The following is a 21,435-nucleotide window of genomic DNA, read 5'->3' as shown; positions in this document are numbered from 1 at the left end:
TGGGCCATATGTCTGGGCAGTCCTAAGCACATAAAACTGTCCCAGGGAGGAGCACCTTGCAGCACGAGGCCTGGGCAGTGACATTCACTAGCAAGAGTTTCATCCAGGTAGGGAGAGGCTGCTGCAGTACCACCATGTCATCACCTCATCATGTTCTGTCCTACCCTGCAGGCAGCTCTTTTGGGCCCTCTGTGTACCTGCTGCTACAATACCTGCCTTGTCGTGCCTTGCATACCCTGTTTGCAACACTCCTGGTCACCAATACTCCCAACATGCTAGACACGACTCTGCTCCACCCCTCCAAAGATTCCTTGCTCAGCAGGGTGCCTCTAGTATGGTCTCAGATTTCCCAGCAGCAGTTCACTTACCTTCGCTTCGTTTGCCTTCTTAATTGGAGAAATATTCCATGTTGGAATCACCTAAAGATAGTAAAAACACCGTAACTGTTTTTGAAGAGCAAAGCATTGCACAGCTTCGACAAACTATTAAATCAAATGAGCACTTGAGCTTTAGGCCTTGTTCTCCAAAGCAGCCAAGTAACAACAGACTTCAAACAAATGCTTTCTAAACCATCCATGTGATCTCTGTAGGCAATAACTTTAGTATAACGGATACTGTTAATTCACTGCAGTTTCTAACTCTGACCTGGTTCTAGTCTGCTCATCTAAAATGAATTCTTTTTTACACTGTTTTATTTTCTTTTTTCATTTTAAGAATAAATCACATAAAAGCACACTTTACCCTTCTTTTAAAGGGCCCAAGAATGAAAACCATTCAGGTAGGGGGAGGGTGCAAGAGTAAAAGCAGATGATGTACTTACCACTCCTTTCTCCACAACCTCCTTCAGTTTGGAACGAGTCATTTTGGGCTCCTGAGAATTTAAAACAAGACAACAACCACCTATTCAGCTATTTTCCTTAACTGCAAACTTTTCCCATGCAACTGTTCACTAAAAGACTTTTCTCTTTTTTAAAATTCATTACCTTTTAGACATGATCAGAATGACATCAAAAATAACCCCTCATAAATCTGATTCGTAATTTACACTCACACACAGACACTACTCACTTCACCCAGGTGGCAAATCTGGTAATGAAACATAAATTATGGTACTTCCTATTCTCTCCATACCCCATCATGGACCAGGAAGACAGACTGGTGAAGGTATCATCCACTTGGAACAACTGAAAAAGCTTTTTACTTACAAACAAAGGAATGTCCTCTGTCTCACTGATGGCTGCTTTCATCATGGCAACAACATGCTCATTTGTGATCACTTCCTACAGGAACACACAAAAAAGTATCCTTTATAGTCTGTTTGTTAAAAAGAAACAGACTTAAGGTTAAAATAAACTAGTTGGAAACATGACGGAGAAATATTCAATGTACAATACACTTTGTAATTATACTATAGTAAAAAAAGATTGTTCAGCAATCGGACAAGAAAACATAAAGCAAGGACAGCAGCGATAAAAACATTTGCACTACATTCTCTGTGAATGCTCTACGGAATAGATTTCCAGCATAAGGAAAAAAAATAGTAAAGACAAAAGCCCACACCAGTTTCCCTTTCCTCGTGTCACATAATTAGTAAGACATGCCGATCCCAGCCACGTGAGAAATGCTGCTACGAAGATGCAAGAGAAAACTGACACCCTTAAGCACTCGTAGGCTTCCAAAATAGTAAAAGTCTAATTCTCTCTAGAGAAAGTATGTAATAACCAACTCTTTGAAACACTGTGCTACATCATTTCAGAAAGCACTGTATATATTTAAAAGAAATAGGGAAAGGCAGAAGAGACCCAGTATCCACGACTACAGTTTCTGAATGCCACCGTAAGGTCCCAGGGAAGGTAGGCAACTGTGAGACATTTACAGCCCTTCCACAGCACCAGGGGACAGAGAAAGGCATTAATTTATGGCACTCGCACAAAATCAGCTGGTGAATCTGCCTGAAAGAATCATGGCAGCCCCCAGTTTGTTTGCCACAGGGATGGCAAAAAGGGAAAATATCTGAGATCACCTGGATTAGAACAACATTAGCTGGGAGGGGGTGGGGGGGGTGGCAGGGAGAAGGAAAAAAAACACTATTTTTGATCCTGTGGGAAAATAAATACTATTGCTCTCCAGACCCTGCTCATGGGATAAACTGATATCTACACCTAATATAGGTGTACAGTTACAGTTTCACTACACAGCTGTGACTGCACGGATATTCTTCTTGCGGTTGCTTTCTACCTGAAAGGTATGTGATGGACTAAAAAGTTGGTTGGTGTCATTAAGAACAATGCATGTCTGTCAGCACCGCTGGAATTCCATCAGGACTTTATCATTAAACAGTTCACTCAAAACAAGGAACAGTGAGTTCACAGTCTACATCTCCTCACCTGGAACCAGAAGCATGCATTTTAGTTCAATTACTCCTGCTACTGCTATTATGGTACAGCAAAACAGACCCATTCGCTATTGTAAATAAACGGAAGTCAGCGATCAATACCTGCTAACAAAGCCAGGTCCAGGTAACTTACACGTACACCACCTGATTCTCTCTTTATAGCTTTTTATAGGGGAGATTAGATGTGGGCGCCTACCAAACCTTCCTTGTTCATGAAATCAAGCGCTACCATTAGATCCTCAAGTCTAGACTGCAGTTTCTTAAAAACCCGGGCACTCCTGCATTCCGTGCCATAGTCCCACCGCACTCACATGCAGGATGTTTCGCACGTTGACAACTGTCAGGTTATGTTGTTTAGCTCCATCTTCTAAGGTGCGATCAAGGGTATCATCTAGTTTGATGTCACAAGACAAAGATCCCTCTTCCTCTTGACTTTTTCCTTCTCTTTTCCGTTTGGTTGCCTTCCTCCTCCTCTTCCTTCTCTCAATATCATCCCCATCTTGCTCCTCTGAAATTAATAAAAATGGAATCTAAAACCTCAGCTATTTCACATCCAGAACATTCTGACAGTACAAGTTTAAAAAAAAAAAAGAAACGGCTAGCAGTCCACAGATACTGAAGTGGCAGCAGCTTTCCAACAGCTGATAAGGAGACCACCCAGACGTAGACGGCCACAAGAACTAGAAACAGTCTTTCAAATAATGGATTCAAATTCTGCAGGACCTGAGTCACATTAGTCAAGCAAATAAAGGTTATGTGTTTGTCATCTCTACTAGACTGATTTTACAGAATGATCTCAGCAGCCTTTTTACACCTTTTACAGAAGGAGATGTTTTAAGCATGCCATCAAGATTAAAACAGTTGCAAAATTCCAAGCACCATAAAGCAAGAGCAGACTACAGTGTCCAGGACTCAAAGTGTTTCCCAAGTGGCACTGTTTTGCTGACTCAGGGAAACAAAGGAATCCCAACTTCCTCTGAAGGAAAGCAGTGGTTTTAGTTAACAAAAATTGCAAAGATTAGATCCAGCAAGTTTCACTTGTATACCTATAGTTTATTTAGCCACTGAATTACAGAGCACAGGATGAAAACTTTAAAAAAAAATTGCACCTAAACAGCCCCTGCTGTTTAATTCCAGAGTTCTGCATCTACTGTATCAAGTCACAGATCTGTTCCTTGCACAAAGCTTACCCAATGTAATAAACAGCCCCAAATCCTCATTTTCCTCATCAGTCTGCTGGGGCCACTCACCAGCTCTGGTGTTCTTCAGTGGCTTCATCACAGTAGGATTTCTAACAGCCAGCTGCAAAGGACTTCTCACTGGAGAGTCCTGTACTGCAGATTGGTTTTCAGGCAGATACGGATCCCTCTGCGAATTCACTTCCACCTCTGTATACAGCTTAGGTGCTTTCCCTGTAAATGGTATACGCTAAGTTGCAGTTATACAGACACAGCTGAGCAAGGTTAAGTGGTTGCAGCAGTTACAAAGCCTTATCGTGACCCATTCAGATCCGATAAATCTACTGCACAAGTCTAACCTAGCCTGTGAAAGTGATCCAGACACACTGAACACTGCAGCAGCAGTCTCATCCTGCTGGAAGCAAATCCAGGCAAAGAGATCCCCATCTCCAGCTATTTCAGTCTTCCTCCCTCCACTAGCAGTTTTGCACAGCCACACTCAAAACTTCCTGCCAAATGATCCAATCACAAATAAATCATCATTTGTTTAAAACACGGTTGTAAGCCCTGTTGTATAAATGCAACTGCAACAACAGAAACCAACAGCTAGGGACAGGCCCTCCTCCACCCAGACAGGTTATTCACAGCTAGAACAGCACAGCTGACTGCAACCTTGGGATGCAGTTTCACAGCCACCTTGGGCCAAGTTAAAACCACACTACTGCTGACAGGGGTGGCTGCATACCCCTCCTGCTCCTATTCCGTGCAGGCCTAGAAAACAACTGTGAACTGACCCCTGTTCCACTCCCTTTCCTCCTGCCACAAAATCAGCTTTTAGTCAAATCAGTGAACAAATCACAGTAGCACAAGAAACAGAGACAACACTTTTCACAAGGAAATGAGGAAGCACCATCCCCTGTCCCTTTTTGCTGCGGCCTGTAGCTAGATGGGCTTACAATGATTATTAAAAAGCAGCTGAAACCTGAAGTTCTATGAACCCCTTAAGTATGAAAACACATTGTCACCTCATAAAACCAGCTCCCTGATGCTACAGCGGGTGCTGCTCTGGGCTGGCACAGCTATTTGTTTAGCTTCGCAGAAAATCAGATCAAGGAGTTGATCCAGACGCCCCCCACACTTTCCCCCCCTCCCCTTTTTTTTTGCCAGATCCAATTCTCAACCTCACTGAGCTCAGAGACAAAGATACAGGCCAGGAAAAAAGAAAGAGAATAGGATGGGCAATTTGGGGAAAGAGGGAATAACCACTTATTTCAGTAGACTTAAAGACCACTGGAGTTACGAAATGAGCATCACTTCTATCACGAATGCCTCTCGTCTCCCTCACAAGCCCACGCATCACACTTTCACTGAGGGAACCTCAGAGCAAGCAAAGTTCACCTGGGCTTTTTACATAAACTTCCAATATACCTACATTCCTCATCAAATCTGTAACTTTATATTAACACAAGCTCTACTCACGTCGGCTCTTGTAATGGATCACAGTAGCACGCCACAAAGTGCCCCTCTAGACTACTTTTCCAAATGCTTGAAAGAATTGTCTTCCGAGAACAAAAGCAAATGTGGACAAAAAAACTCCCAAAACCAGTATTTCCGGACACAGCAGCTTGCACTTTCGCCAGCTCACAACTCACCTGCCAAACATTTGTTTCTAAGAACTAAACACAAGGCAACTGTTTCAAATCAAAGCCTGGATTTACGAAGTCTTGTCTAAAGACTAGCTGAAAGTAACATATCCTGCACAATATTACTATGAACATTACTGTGAGGACTGATCGCTATTACAGTTCATAAACGATTAAACACAGGGCCAAGACTGGGAAAATGCGTGCGAGTTTGTAAAACTGGGTATTTTAGGTGGGAAATTTGAAAAAGAGCAACTCTTAAAGTACTTAGTGTTCAGCAGCGCTGGAGGCAAGCAGCTTAAGTTCTCCATTAGTCTTCTAATGTTTTAAGGGATGAAAACCCCCAAACTTTGAAAACGGGATGCCTGCGAGCCCGTAACACCTCAGAGAAAAAAAAAACAAAAAAAACCCCACACAACAAAAACTAATTACGCAAAGGAGGCGCTTGACACGAACAGGCCTATGAAGCTCTCCCTCAGCCGACGCCGGCGGTGAGCAGAGCTCACAGGGCCCAGGCCAGCGCAGCAGCAGCCGGGGCGGCGGCATGCGGAGAACCCCCGAGCACCCCGCAACTCACACCGTGACGGGCAGCGCAACGCGTTTACCTTCCGCCACCGCTTCGGGGCTCCTGACACCCTCAGGGAGCTGGACGGCAGCGCAGGCCTCCTTCGCGCCCAGCACCTCCTGGCCGGAGCCCGGGGCAGCCCTGGCGAGGGGCCTCTTCCCGCCCTTCAGCGGGGCCTCCCCGGGCCCCCTCCACACGCCCGGGCCGGAGGAGGGCGGCCCACCGGCTCGGGCCACCGGCGCGAGTTTGGCGGAGGAGCCGCCATCGGCAGCGCCCGCCGAGGAAGGGCCGCCCGCGCCGGGCAGCTCCCCGTCCTCGCCGGCGCCGCCGCGCTCCCGCGGGCTCTGCGGCCCCGCCACCGCCGCTCTCCTCTTCTTGCAGGGCAGCATCTTCAGCGAGAGCGACATCCCGGCGCCCACCTGGAAGACAGGAAAGCGGCTGGCCGCGGGGCACCGCCGCCCCGTCCCGCTCGCTCCGCAGGAAGCGGAAGCGCCGCGGGGCCCGCCCGCCGCGCGTGCGCCGCGCCGCCATGTTGGCCGGGCGTGGGGGGAGCCGCCGCCATGTTGGCGGCGCGGAGGCCGCCAGCTCCGCCGTGACGACGCGGGGCGGCGGGGGCGGCCGCCGCCATCTTTGCTGGGCAACGCCGCCGGGCGCCGCGCCCGCTGCCTCGCTCCGGGCTCCCCCCGCCGCCTCGGAGGGTCTTCCCGTGGGGGAGGGAGGGCCTGCCCGATACTGCTGCCCGCGCTCCCCGCGGCTCCCCAGCGGAACCCGTCGGCCCCAGTGCCATCCCCTCACGGCGGGAGCGGGGTCAGCGACCCCGCGCGCCCACGCACACGCCTCGCGCCGCCACCCCAGTGCCACCCGGCTCCTCGCCCGGGAGGCGCGGCCGGAGCCCCGACACTTGCCGAGTCACCGCCGGGCGGCCGCGGGGCGGGGCCGGCCGCCGGCTGGCGCGGGAGGGGCGGGCCGGGCCGCCGGGCGGGGCCTGCGCCGCATCGGGACCAGTCGGCTGCTCCTGCATCCCGGGCTGCGAGCATCCTTCGGGCGGGGGCCGGCACCGCGGCGCCTCCGCACCGGGCTCCGCATCCCGGCTGCCCCGGCCTAAGCTGGGCCATGGCGGAGATCACCAGTGTCCACCCCGGCTTCGGTGAGTGGGGCTGGGCCGCGCGGAGGGCCCCCCTTCTCCGCCCCGGGAGCGCCGAGGCGAGGCCCCGCGCGGCGCCATCGGCCCCCCTCGCCGCGCGGGGACGAGCCGCGCAGTCCCCCTCCGCCCCCGCGGGCCGGTCGCCCTGCCTCCGGTGGCGGCCGCCGCCCGCCGCTCGCCGCCGGCAGCCGGGGCGGTGCCAGCGCTCGCCCCCGGAGCCGCCGCGGGAGAGGGGCCGCGGCCCGGCCGTCGGCAGCGGGGCCCGGGCCCGCGGGGAGCAGGTGCGCGGCCGGCCCGGGCGGCCCCCGCCGCATGACGTGATGTCTGTGCCGGGCCGCGCCGCGCCGCGCCCCGGCCTTTGTTCGCGCCTCCCCGGGGGCTGGTGCGGCTGCGGCACCGGCACCGGCGGCCCGCCAAGGCGGGGCCCGCGGCGGCGGCCCGGCAGCCGGGAGAGGGGGTCTGCGGGCGGCGGGGGCGGCGCGGGCGGCGGGGCTGGGGGCGGCGCAGCCTGCCCGGGCCGGAGCGCCGGTCGGGCCCCGGTGGAGCGGGGAGCCGGTCCGGGGGCTGCCGGCAGTGCGTCGGTGGCGATGGAGAAACTACAAACCCTGCTAAATCATCAGAGGCGAAGCGACCCGGAGCGGTGCCGGTGTGGCCGCGGTCCAGCCACGGATGTGGCGCGGCTCCATCGGTTCCCAGCGGAATAATTGTCCTGAGTTGGTGCTCGCTAATTTTTAAGATACCTCTTTTTTTTGTAGTCCAGTGGGTGACGAGGGCTGGTACCCCAGCGTTGGGTGTTGGTTGAGTTTCTCTGACCCTGAAGATTTAAATCGCTGCCTCTTTCTGTCCTCCAGCGATTGACTGACCTTCCCCTTAGACCACAAGGCCCAGTAGTTAAAGCATGGTTACAACGTTTCCTTTAAATTCTGAAGCATTAGTAATAATTCTCCATACTGTGTAATTTATCTAATGTACAATGTATCTGCTTACCTTTCACATTCTGTGTTTCCTGGAACCCAAGAGCCATGCACTGTCATAATTTAACCATTGGCCACCATTAGTTATTAGGGTATAATTAGCAAAGATAAGTTTTAAAAGGAAGTTTTTGATGATTTTTCATTGATTGAAAAATAATTCCGTATTCCCCAAAGTTGGTTTTGTTTCGGTTAAATCTTAGCATCACATCAAAACAAAGATTCCCTCTGCAAAGTTTGAATAAAAAAAGCATGGCTCTGCTCTCGTGAGTGACGAGGCAGGCTGCAGTGCCATTTAAAATGGACATTCAAAGCAGTTCGCCATGCGCAAAGTTGCAGAAGCTTAACTGAAATTGGTTTTAAGTAGCTTTATATCAGTGTAATTTACAGCTGTAAGGAATTATGGACACAGGATTAATGAATGTATGGCATGATTATATAAGTAGGAGCCTTCAGCCAAGAGAAGAGGGGTGTCACAAGCAGCACAGAGCAGGGAACGATGGCTCCTTGGTTCTGCCAATGCAAGAACAGGCATCAAATGAACGAGGTAGGGCGGGCTCAGAATAAAAGCCTGTGTTTCGTCATGCCATGTAATGAAGCTGAGAAGCTCTTTGCCACAGAATGTTATGGGAGCCAAACTTAAGGGTTAAGATATTTCGATGAAAGAAAGATCACAAAGACTTATTTGATGCTCTGTAGTGTGACTGCTGGTTGCTTCTTCTAAAATTGTCCATCAGATCTGCAGGAAATGAAGGTACAGGAGCTGATTCGGTGAAGACACAATAGAAGCAAAACACACACCAAAAAATGAGATCAGAATAAGAAAGGAGTTTCAGCATTTGTCCTTTTTTGCATATCCACTGAGGCTGTTAATATCTGTATATGGCTGAGTTGTGTTCAGATTAGCTGTTAAAGACCACTTGCTTCATTTCAAAGAGGGAACATTGAATAACAGAGTTGGGTTTGGGGGGGTCTTTTGTTATTATTATGAATTCTTCTTGCTTTAGTTAATTCAATCCAAGGCTATACTTGCAGTAGGGCCTGAGAGAGGTTTAGCTGTGGAGTGGGTCACCATCGCAAAATACTTCCAGCTTCAGTTTGGGAAGAATTCTGTCTGTCCACAAGTGGTTTTGTTATTTTTGAAAAAAAGGAGACGTATTCTCTTGAAAATCACAGTTTTCCCTGAGCCTATCAGATATTTAGATTATAGCCTGTCAGTCTTGTCCTCTTGCCTGTTAATGTCAGTAAATAATAATGTGGAAAGAACAGAGAAAATACAAAATTAAGGTCCTCTCTATACTTCAAGTATGAAGTTGGAAGACTATTTTCTCCCCTTTATGGTACAGAATGAAGATATGAAAATCAGACAGGCTTACCTTCTGTACTAGCTGTTCCATTTAGCTATTGCTGATTGTCACAGCACTGATTTTGGGGTTTCCCTTTTACTACGGAAGCAGTTGGTACAATTTGTATAGAAAGAGACATAAGACTAGAGGGCTTTTTTGTTTGCTTGCTTCCAAAAAAGAAAAATTGCTTTAATGACAATTAAATGAGTAATACAATAATAAGTCCTAAGAAGGCCAACAGCATCCTGGCTTGTATCAGCAATAGTAGGGAAACGATCGTGCCCCTGTGCTCGGCCCTGGGGAGGCCCCACCTCGAGTGCTGGGCTCAGGTTTGGGCCCCTCGGGACAAGAAGGGCCTTGAGGGGCTGGAGCGTGTCCAGAGAAGGGCAGCGGGGCTGGGGCAGGGTCTGGAGCACAAGTGTGCTGGGGGGCGGCTGAGGGGGCTGGGGGGGTTTAGCCTGGAGAAGAGGGGGCTGAGGGGAGCCCTTCTCGCTCTCTGCAGCTGCCTGAGAGGGGCTGGAGTGAGGGGGGGGTTGGTCTCTGCTCCCAAGTCACCAGTGACGGGGCGAGAGGGAACGGCCTCAAGCTGCGCCAGGGGAGGTTTAGGTTGGATGTGAGGGAAATTGTCTTCCCTGCCAGAGGGGTCAGGCCCTGGCACAGGCTGCCCAGAGAGGTGGGGGAGTCACCAACCCTGGGAGCATTTAAAAGACATGTAGACATGGTGCTTGGGGACGTGGTTTAGTGGTGGACTTGGCAGCATTAGGTTGATGGTTGGACTTGATCTTAAAGGTCTTTTCCAACGTAAACAAGTCTATGATTTTATTCTATGAAGAACCTGGCTCTGCCTTCCCTGTAACGTCCCACTAAGAAGCTGAAGACAGCAAAAAGATCTCCCCCTTTTCCTTCCCTTTTAAGACTGAACAGCCCCTGCTCTTTTGGGCTCTCCTCATCTTCTGTGTGCTCTCCATTCTCCATCCTCCACCTACCCCAACTTTTTAATCATCTTGGTGGCCCATGACTAAAATTCCCCAAGTATATTGGTATAATACATTGGGAGCTCAACACTACTGTTTTCATTCTGTGTCTTGGTAAGGCTTCTCCACAGCCAACTGTTACACATGGAAAATAACTAGTATGGTTACTAAAAATGAACATGGTGCTTTTTTATTCTAGCTTGTCATAACTGAAGAACACAGTCAACATAAGCTCTAGAAAATAACAATCCCTAAATCCAAATACAGGATTTTCTGTCCATTGTTTTTGGACATTGGATTTTGACATGAAAAGGAGTCTTGGTGGTAACTGTGGGGTCGACAGATGTCTGTCAGTATCTCCCAGTTCATTACAACCTGTAAGAACATCAATATCAATACTGGGATGAAAAAGCAGAGAAACAGTTACAGAGAGCAACCTTAGGTTTTGGGTGAGAGGCAGAGAGGGACCCACATGAGCCTTTCATTAGTCCTCAGCATCCTTTTCCAGAGGAGGCTGTGGGAATGGTCAGGATGATCACAGGGGGAGAAGCAGCCCACCAGTGTGATACAGATTGTTGTCTGCCCTTCTTTCCCTTGGACACCTGGGGGGCTATGTTCACCCCACCACCAGAAAAAAATAATTGTCATCTCTCCAAATGACACCCCTCTGTCTTTTCTGTGTATCCCATTGGCCCCGTATCTGTCGTGAGGGGCTGGGACAAAGCAATCGACCATTCCAGGCCAAAGTTATTTTTAAAAAATTGTTAGTAACGGCTAACTCCAGATCCAGTGTTATGTCCATATTTATTACTCCCTTCCTGTTGTTAAAATAGAATTGTGTAATATTTCTGTGGAGGTGCTGGTGATGGGGGAGCTTGATTTGGGTAGGTAAGGCAATCAACCGTTTGAAATTCTTGGCACACGAAGCAGAGGTCAAGCACGCACTGGTAGTGTCAAATCGTTCCCACGTAGGAAAACGTAGATTAAAGGAAGTGATGTTTTTTATTCGGGGGAAGCTTTGATACCAGGATTATTGAATTAAGAACAACGTAATAGTACCATATAGATGTTCATCCAGATGTGCTTGGCCCTGTGGGGGCACGGCCACCGTGAAGGTACAAGCACGTTCCTGACTGCCTTGTCTTCTCTGCAGATGTGTCTCCAGTTGTGGCAGGCCTCATTGGTGCTACTGTCCTTGTGGTTTCTGTCTCAGTAACAGTTTTTGTCTGGACATGCTGTCACCAGCAAGCAGAAAAAAAGCACAAAACCCCACCGTATAAATTCATTCACATGTTGAAAGGCATCAGTATCTATCCGGAGACCTTGAGTAACAAGAAGAAAATTAACCGAATCCGGAGAGACAAGAATGGCACTCCTAAGGAGACTGGAAGGGGAAACCTCTTGGTGGATGCTGCTGAATCTGGTTTAATAGGCTCCGATAAGGCTCCAGATGGGCCAAACACAGCCCCCCATGTCGACCAGCTCCCAATAAAAGTAGATTATGGAGATGAACTAAGTCCAGATCAAAGCCTCACTCCAGGAGGAAGTAAAACCTCCTCCCCATCTTCTCCAGGGGACGACGTCATGTTGGGTGAACTGACTTTCTCAGTGGACTACAACTTCCCTAAAAAAGCGCTGGTAGTTACCATTCAGGAGGCTCATGGGCTGCCAGTGATGGATGAGCACACTCAGAGCTCTGACCCTTATATCAAGATGACAATTCTTCCAGATAAAAGGCATCGAGTGAAGACTCGTGTGCTTCGCAAGACGCTAGACCCAGTCTTTGATGAAACCTTCACCTTCTATGGGATCCCGTACAGCCAGCTCCAGGATTTGGTGCTTCACTTCCTCGTGTTGAGCTTTGATCGCTTCTCTCGAGATGATGTTATTGGAGAGGTCATGGTGCCCCTTGCAGGGGTGGATCCAAGCACTGGGAAGGTTCAGCTGACCAGGGAGATCCTCAAAAGGAACATACAAGTAAGTCACTTCAGGTAGTGTGACCCAAGACTCCTTGCATTGTATTTGTTCCGGGAGCTTCCGTGGTCTAATGAGCAGGAACGCTGCAAATCCTTAGCCACAAGCCCCATTTTTCCACAGATTATTGTTATTGGTGTTGTATGGCTCTCCTTTTTAAGTTAGCCCGTTCTTTGCTGTCTGGTTATGGTGATTTGATAAGGCATAGCTGCTATTTAGGCATAGAAATTATGAATGCTGTAACTGACGATGCCAAGAAAAAAGGCAAGGTTCCCACCTCCAAGGAAAAGAGCCATGTGGTAACGGGACATTCACTGGCGCCCGGCCTTCGTGAGCATTGACGGTCGGGGGAGAGCTAGAGATAAGGGTGCTCCGAATACAGAGCGTCCATAAGCATATATGGATTCTGAGAAACAACATAATCAGTTCTGCAAAGACAAACCTCACTTAGAAAGGAAGATTTGTCTGCTCTGACCATTTTAGACACCTCTCCTTGTAATATCTACACCTGAATTTGTTACTGTAAGCCGAAAGTGGGAGTACATCACCACGGTCAACAGTCTGACGTGATTCCCCTTGTCCTGGAGCCAATATCTAAATCGGCTCAGATGAATGCCACGCTAGATGATTCTGGTTTTTTCTCACTTGAGAACAAAGTGTGTCTAAGATGGTTTTGTCAAATGCAGACAACTAAAATTTAGGTGAAATGAATCCGATTCTTAGTGTCTGCTGCTGTAAGTTAGAAAGATGAGCAATCCATGTAAGATACTAAGGTTTACATTGGGGAAGATGTCTTCTGTCCTCAGCAAAATCACTATGCTCAAGTAGGAGGATGAGGCGCTAATTAAGATTTTTATTTTCTTCCTTAGTTCATTTTTGCTACCCCATCCTCCAGGTTCAACAGAAAATGGCATTTGGGCTCATTTATTGCCTTAACGTGTTGGAAATTGTTGCTGGGCTCGGTAAAGTACTTCATTGTGTCCTAGGGAGACGATACTTTACTTGAAAAGTTTTTTTCTACTATGTGGGGCATTTAACTTCTTTTTTTTAAAGTTCTTTAAAGGAGGCTTTATGTCAGCAACCCAAAACAAACTGAAAGAATCCCAACAGAACTAGAGTTCTGGTGATTACTTTGCTTTTCTTAGATTCTTGGGATGCTTTACATTATGATAAAACAAGTGACTGGTTTAGGTTCTAACAGTTTTCAGTGCATTGTCCATATCCCTTAGAAGTAAGAGATTAAAAATAGAGGAAAAAGCTTATGCTACATAAAAATAGATTTAATCAAGGATGCAAATTACTGAACATTTATTAGTAATCAAAACCAGCTTTACCTTAGTGTCAGGTGTGCATTCCTGAAAATCTGCATAGTTCCACAATGTCAAAATAGCTGATACTGAACAAAGTTCTCAGTGTCAGGAAGTTTCAAAAGCCGGAATGCAGAATTGCATTTAAAACCCAGTAAATTATTGCACGGATCCAGGCCAGCAAAGCTGCACGTCCCATCCTACTGAACATTCCCAATAGTTTCTAACAGACAATCTAACAATGCAAATTACTTTGAAGTAACTGCATTAAATTCCTTCAGGCCAAAAGAACCCCCAAAACTCCAACAACATCCACACCCCACCCCCAATACTCTCTCTGGCCGTTGTATTCTGGTGTATCCATGGAGCCAAAGCTCTCAATATTTCTCCTCCAGGGCCAGGAACTTGCTCATATATTAACTCTCCTCCCAAACCTTTGCATGAGCACAGTAGGCTTTGTTCCATGCATTTGGAAAACTTGTCTTAAAATTAAACACACAGGAACTGCTCAAATAAAAAGAAACCACTAAAATTATAATGAATGTTTTCTGTGATTTAGGTTTCCATGCACATTTTTTCCCTGCCAAGCTGAAGGACAGCAGTGGAAAGGGCAGCATCACCTCTTGGGTGACCACCAGGGCATTTAGTGCAACATTTACTTTACTGGTGCTGCACCAGTTTGAAGTGAGAAGAATTTGGGGGGACACCCCCACACCCCTCCTTTGCTCTGCAGAGTTAACAGCACCAGACGCTGATGGGGGCAGGAGGAGGGTGAGGTGCCACCGGTCAGAACTTGCAGCAGGCAGTCGTTGCAACAGCTCTGCTATCAGTGCATTACTGACACCGCACAATTTTATACCCGTCCCTAACACTGTTTGCCTTGATAGCAAATAAACTTAATCTAAATTAGTGCCATCTCAATGAAAGTTAACGAACGCCATCTGGAAACCAAACCTAATTATCCTAATATTATATTACTCTTCGAAAGGATGTACAGCAAGATTAACCAATTAGACCTGGTTTTATCTTCGTTTATCTTCATCCTGTACCTTCGAAGACTAAACCGATGGTGAAACTGTCAAAGCATACCTAAGGAATTTGAGGAGCTCAGCCATCGAAGCTCCAGCAAAAGTCAATGAAACTTAAGGTCCTAAAAAACCACACATGCCTCTAGCAGCAGACCTCAAAAGGCAGCCAGAGCCGCTCTTCTCGCAGAAGGTGGCCACCAGGTTTGCCATCAGGGAAACACAGAATTCAAGGGGAGAGGCTGTAGGGACACTTACTGTGCTCAGCAGGCGTGTGGTGAACAGCGCAGGAGGATTCCCGTTAGGCTGCTCGCTCGCTCCTTCTCCCAGAGGCTCCATCTCCCTGAGGCACTTGAAATGGCCTGCATCTAATTTTCCAACTTTTTAGGCATTTAGGGCAGGGAAAGGAAATTCTGGTGACCTCCAGCAGTCACCCCTATTTACAAGACCATCTTGTCCTAATAAGTTCTGTTTCTTTTTCACAGAAATGCATTAGCAGAGGGGAACTGCAAGTCTCGTTGTCTTACCAGCCTGTGGCGCAGAGAATGACTGTTGTGGTGCTGAAAGCCAGACATTTGCCAAAGATGGATATCACTGGCCTCTCAGGTAGAAGCTATTTTCTCCAGCTCTAAATGTATATAAATATAAAAATCCCCAAGTTCACTTTCAGGTCTTTTCACCCATCTTATGGAAACGTTTTCTCTGTTTGCACACTTTTCCCCAAACTCTAAGGGCGATGGATCGCTACAGCTGATCCATCATTCACCAACAGATGGTTATACAAAAAAGACCAAATCCTTCCTACTGCGAGACCAACAGTTGCGTCTTTCTGGCATCACCTGGTTTGTTTGTGAAGGCAGCGTTTTCCAAATTCGGCAGGTCCCCATGGTGCTTTTGGCCAGACTGAGCAGGCTCTGTGACTCCGCGCTGCTCTCATTCATCATTACCCTTAGCAGCATTTTTTCCACAGCACAACCACTGCTGATTGTGTCTACTTCAAACCCTGCTCCTACAGGAGGGTAGAAGTGAGCAAGCATCAAAAAAGAGGAGAGACTCATAATACAGAAGAATAAATTCATATATTAGAAACAATTCTCTTTTTTGTTTTTTGCTGGTTTTGTTGTTTGTTGTTGTATTTGAAGAGAAGCGAAGCAAAGCTGTTCTGGCTTTCCTATTTTGCAGTCACAGTATCTCAGGCTCCTGAATCCCTTTAGCAAAGTTTACTTCAGGATTATGGGAAAATGGTTGGCATCAACTTGAGATTCAATAATAGCTTGACTGATACCAACTTTAACCCTGTTTTTGCAGCTTTCTCCTGTACACCTCAGAAAGAATGCAGACTAGGCTTAATTCTCTATTGCTGACCTTAGATTTTACTCTTTCTTTAAAAAAAAAAAACAGGTTTCCAGGTGTGGTCTCTAACTGCAGGATAAATTTTGTAGTAACTGTTCTTCTACCTGCTGAATCTTGCAAGGCTTACATCATTTCTTTGTGGCATCTTTATATTATGCATAAGGTCACCATTTCAGTTGCATTAAAAAAAGTTAAAATTGGCCAGAGCCAGCTGGGCGAGTGACTTCCAGCTTCAAAACCTGCATTACATTAAAAAACCCCAAAGCTCTGTGTGCCTGATATCTTAATTTTAATCCTAAACAAGCATCCACACAAGGAGCAAGCTGACCAACGACCACAAAGTGAGGCTGCTGGAAAAATGAAGGCTTTGTTTTAAACTTTCTTCTTTTTCAGAACCTTCCACTACGAATGTTTCCCATCTGCAAATTATTGAAACCATTTTGCCACTTTGTTGGGCTATTTTCTGAAACAGAGTAAAAGCATTTCTTGCTCTGGGTGACAGTGAAAAGTGCAAGTTTTGGCCAGTCGGGCACTGACCTCACCAAAAAGCTACCCATTTGGTCTCTCTAGGATTGATTACAGCAATTTACGTGCAAGTTGCTTCCCTCCAATCCCCACGCAGTGTTGAAACTCGTGAAGAACCTGCACTGCTGACATCAGCTGGTTGCTTCGCACTGAGAAAATACGCCAACAATCCCCCCTCCGGGGGGGCTGGAGCGAGTAGCCTGGGTTCACACTATTTACTTGAGCTGGCTCGAGCTCAGCAAGCTAAACCCTATCTGCTACCACCAGGAGCATTACTGGGCTGTGTTATTAGTTTATTTCTCTCTCTCTTCTCTGGCAGATCCGTACGTTAAGGTGAATGTTTATTACGGAAGAAAGCGCATAGCAAAAAAGAAGACTCACGTGAAGAAGTGCACTTTGAATCCTGTCTTCAACGAATCCTTCATTTACGATATCCCTGTTGATCTTCTTCCTGACATCAGCATTGAATTTCTAGTCATTGATTTTGACCGTACCACCAAAAACGAAGTCGTGGGACGGCTGATTTTGGGAGCGCACAGCATCACCGCAGGTGGCGTGGAACACTGGCGAGAGGTGTGCGAGAATCCTAGAAAGCCAGTTGCCAAATGGCACAGCCTGAGCGAATACTAGCAGAGGTTGCGGCAGTGACAGCCGACTCGTAGAACAGACTTAAACCTTGTTTTAGCTGTAGAACTAAACTTTCGTAAGAAGCAGCAGCTGATTGGTTCTCTAGTGATGTGATTTTGCAGGCACTAAAATTCTAAAGAGCATTAAGTGAAAAAAAAAAGATACCACAAATATATATAACAGTGTAATCACGCTATTGCATGCCTAATACAAACTGAAATTAGTATAACTACCAATATCAAGTTGCAGATTTTAATACAATTATCTGTCACTATGGAAGTTGTGTTTGTGCCGAACTGTCTTTGCTGGTATTCACCAAGATTGGCCTGTCTTTATTAGGCTTCTCCCAAAGTTTCTGAATTCTGCTGTTTAACCTCTAGTTTCTTGTTAGTTTGCCTGCCCATTGGTTCTTGCAGTTCCGTTCTTTGCTGGTTTGGGAGTACCAACTGCATTTCCATATAAAGGTGGTTTAGAATTCTGCACTAGCGGAAAAGGAAAATACAGGGGAAAATGGCACTTTCCATCAGAGAGTAATTCTGTTGTCGGGTACCAAAATACCTGCCATTGCGATGTACTTGTTGTGGACCGATAAAGTCACAGCGTCAAAGATTTGTATCTAAAATTCAGTCACCAACAAACTGATCACATTGCTTTTGCCACATGGAAGTTAGCACAGGCACGATCTCACACACTGTCAGAACTGGGGGAACACCGCGCTGTTTTGTTTTATTTAACCCTGTCTGTGCACGAAGGGCCCACGAAAAACCCCAAAAGCTGACGTGTCATTGATTGTTAAGGGAATTCTTGCTGATTCTTTTCAACATTAAATGTGAAATTCTATGTGAGTGATAAGTTCTGTTGTAATGGCAAAACATATCTGAGATAGGAGAATATTTTGGGGGAAGAGGCTTTAAGTGAAAAAGTTACAAAGCTTCTCCTTCATTCATACCCGAGTCGATCTGCATCGTATATGATCTTGTAGTTACCTAAAAGCCAGCTGTCAAAAAAGGAGTAAACACAGGGCAAAGCCTGTCGCTACAGAATGTGCCAAACACTTCAAGAAGTTAATTTTCAGAGTTTCAGGGCAGCTTGAGTTAGTGCTTAACTTGTGAATGACTTCTGAGACTTAGGATGCGCCTAGCGTCACCTCTCAAGTGCAAAACCTTTCCTCGGCAGGTATGACCTGTAGCACCTCAGGCTATTCACCCTGATAGTCCGTAGTTTTGAACAGAAGTTCAGAGAGTAAAGTTCCACAAGTAGAAGCGAAGTCTGGAAGCAGCTGCGTTAGATCTCACGGCGAACACAGCAGCCTGCGAACGGGCTTTGTACGAGACAGCAGCATCCTGGCAAGTAACTCAGTTTGGCTTCTTATTATGTTCAAGCCAGGAAAGATATAGGATGATAACTGGCAGCAAATAATTGATTGTAAACTGAGCAGAAATAGTTCTAACAGGATGCAGAAATTCAAATGATTTTGGAACTCTCCAATAGAAATACGAAGCAGAACTGGGCTTGCGAAATGGCCCGTAGAAGACCGTGAATTTTCAGTAGACGTTTAGTTGCTTCCAGGCAGCCGGTCTGTTCTGTGCCCTGTGGAATGTACATAGTGTATTATAATTTTAAAAATTAAGATCATTTAACTACTTACAGGACTTGACAACTGAATTTTAAAGCCCTGTTGGAAAAATGATCCTTTCCACCTTCATACTACTGAAAGCAGAATAATTGAGCAAGTCTTACTCAGTTTCCTCTCCAGCCACCACGTAAAGCACCAGCTGCTGGGAGGGCTCTTCATGCGAACAGTCAGCACTTTGTTAGTTGGCAATACTTTGGCATCTCTTCCTAGGAAATTATTTTTGGAAAGCTGAATTTTCTCACTCATAGCTAGTTACTCATTGAAACTTCCTTCCAGGCAGTGTCTTCAGCAACAGAAGTCGCGTTGAAGCTCTCTATTTCTCAGCCGCGCATGGCAGGCAGAAGCGTGGACTTTCGTTTGTGCTTTATTGATTCCGATTACAAGGTTATAGTAGATTTTATCTTCGTCTTAAATGCTTTCTAGCTCCTGCTCTATTAGTGGCTCGCAGCCACAAATGAGAACGAGTTCTCCCTTGGAAATTCTCTATAGATCTATTTCAATCCTAGTTTTTGCACTAAGCAATTGTGTTGCTGAAGTTTAGCAACTGTCACGACTTTTCCTTGGAACATGCTTTCCGACACCCCTCACATCGGAACAGGACGTCCTAACAACAACAAAGTTCCCTTCTTTCCCTTTGGTGTGAAAAGCATGGTTAAGCCTAGATGATCTCCTTAAGATTCCTTTAGTTGAGAAGGAAAGATGAACTTCTTGTCAAGGAAACATGCTCAGGGTAAATAGACTTAGGCTATCGGGCAGGTAGGAGTAGCTCCAACACTCTTCTGGAAGAATAGGAAACTGAAGATGTGCAGATATATATTTTTTAAAACATAAAAGAGACAGTAAGTGACAGCGGACTCACTGTAAAATCTCCCAGGTGTGGTTATTCTTTACCTTGTGTCTTCTATTGTAAAATTAACTTGGACAGTTACAACTTTGTGTGAAAAAAGAAAAAAAAAAGGCAAAAAACCCTAACTAAACATGTGTGAAACTGCATAATGCTATAAGCTAATCTACATTATGTAATGCTATCTTGTATGTTGAATTTGTTAACGCACATCGAGCGTGCAAATAAAAACTAACTCACTTTCGCTGCTGACTGTGCCATGTTTGACCGTAGGCAACACATACGTGACTACAGCGAGTACTTTAAGAGTCTGTTTCTAAAAACATGCATTCCTGCTATGCCAATTCCCAGGAAAAGCCCACACAGTAAATCTCAGAGAAATAAAGGGGCATAAAGAATCCTGGCAAATTAAGTGTATCGTTGTTAGTTCAAGATACAAAACCTCCCGGTAATCTGCACGGCCTAGTACAAGGGTACCATTTGGCATAAATGGATATTTATTAGCTAAGTTGACTCTAAGAGAAAAAAGGACATCAGATGGGCAGAAAAAGAAGCAATTTGACTCTAACATTTGTAATTTAGAGCCATTCTGGATTCCTGGTCAAAACTGAATTCTCTGGGAACACTTTTTGCCCATCTTGCTCTGGGCAAGACGCAAGTCTCTCTGAAAGCGTGGTGATCTGGCTTCTCTGACTTGTTTTTCTGCAGCTCCCCATCAGCACCACGCAGAACACATTGCTAGGCACGAAGCCACATCTTTAGGAGATGCCAAATGGTACAGAGCAGGAGCTGCGTTTCCCCAGCAACACAGACTACAGCAAACGTGTTAATGCCGTGCTTCCCTCTTTGGGATAGCTTCCCACGGAGCACGGGACCAACCTCCATAGGTGTTTTAGGTGTCTCAGTACTTAAAATGAACTTCATGTGAGCTTCAGGTCTCATCTTCAAGGAACCTGACAGTTTCAGTCCTCGCTTCACAAAATAATTGCCCAATGTCCCAGAAAAAGGTATGTGGCCAGTGCTGCAGCTCTTCACGTGCAATTCTGCACCAAAATCACAGCATGGCAGGGGCTGGAAGGGCCCTCTGGTGATCACCCCGTTCCCACCCCCTGCGTGAGCAGGCACCCCCAGAGCAGGGGCACAGGGCCGCGTCCAGGCGGGGGGTGAATGTCTCCAGGGAAGGGACCCCACAGCCTCTCTGGGCAGCCTGTGCCACTGCTCTGGCACCCGCACAGGGAAGGGGTTTGTCCTCATGTTCAGGTGGAACTTCCCGTGTTCCAGCTTGTGCCCGTGGCCCCTTGGCCTGGCGCTGGGCACCACTGAAAAGAGTCCAACCCCATCCCCCTGACACCCACCCTTCAGATATTTATAAGCACCGATGAGATCCCCCCTCAGCCTTCTCTTCTCCAGGCTGAACAAGCCCAGGTCTCTCAGCCTTTCCTCACAAGGGAGATGCTCCAGTCCCTGACCATCTTGGCAGCTCTCCCCTGGCCTCTCTCTTACCAGAGGTAAGGATATCACAAGCTTTCCTGCCTTCCGCACCAAGTGTAAAGCACCTCCGCATGCCTCCTCTAATACAAACACACCACAGGTAACATTCAAAACCAACTCTCCAACTTCACTTTGCAACCAAGATGAAAACGCTCAAACCGCAACAGAGCCCGTCCCAGTGCCAGTGATACTGAGGAGGGAGTTACTGAAGCACTCAAGAAGTTCCACCACGTCGCTCAACAGTGGCAGTCTGACAAGGTGCTGAATACAAAAAACACCAGAAGCTGCTGAGATGATGCAGGTAGTGATCGCACGGCTTGCGCATGCATTTGAATTCAGCCTCCAATGACTCAGGACACTGTGGTTTATTTAACACCAACGTTTACCACTAATTACGTTGTTCTCTGCACTACGATTGATCGTAGCTTTTAACCACT

General features: G+C 46.9%; 2 protein-coding genes across 3 annotated transcripts in view; one reads left to right on the top strand and one right to left on the bottom strand.

Annotated features, from left to right (window-relative positions):
- Positions 1-6,312, bottom strand: part of LOC142048443 (GON-4-like protein) — a 29,784-nt gene extending 23,472 nt beyond the window's left edge. The window contains 7 exon segments of the mRNA XM_075075330.1: positions 369-419; positions 821-871; positions 1,206-1,280; positions 2,707-2,903; positions 3,586-3,807; positions 5,822-6,243; positions 6,245-6,312. Of these exon segments, the coding sequence (XP_074931431.1) occupies positions 369-419; positions 821-871; positions 1,206-1,280; positions 2,707-2,903; positions 3,586-3,807; positions 5,822-6,243; positions 6,245-6,312 (1,086 nt within the window).
- A 133-nt stretch (positions 6,313-6,445) lies between these two features.
- On the top strand, positions 6,446-19,751 carry SYT11 (synaptotagmin 11). 2 transcript variants are annotated; one of them, XM_075075332.1, is made up of 4 exons: positions 6,446-6,928; positions 11,370-12,193; positions 15,008-15,128; positions 16,720-19,751. In XM_075075332.1, the coding sequence occupies exons 1-4, from the start codon at positions 6,895-6,897 to the stop codon at positions 17,028-17,030; spliced, it is 1,290 nt and encodes a 429-aa protein (XP_074931433.1). In that variant the 5' UTR covers positions 6,446-6,894; the 3' UTR covers positions 17,031-19,751. The 2 variants fall into 2 exon arrangements, with proteins under 2 accessions (XP_074931433.1, XP_074931432.1); XM_075075331.1 differs by having other exon boundaries at positions 15,008-15,131.
- The last annotated feature ends 1,684 nt before the right edge of the window (positions 19,752-21,435 follow it).

This window comes from Phalacrocorax aristotelis, chromosome 25 (assembly GCF_949628215.1).
Source record: "Phalacrocorax aristotelis chromosome 25, bGulAri2.1, whole genome shotgun sequence".
Classification (NCBI taxonomy): Eukaryota; Metazoa; Chordata; class Aves; order Suliformes; family Phalacrocoracidae; genus Phalacrocorax; species Phalacrocorax aristotelis.
This window is presented reverse-complemented; position numbering and strand designations above follow the sequence as displayed.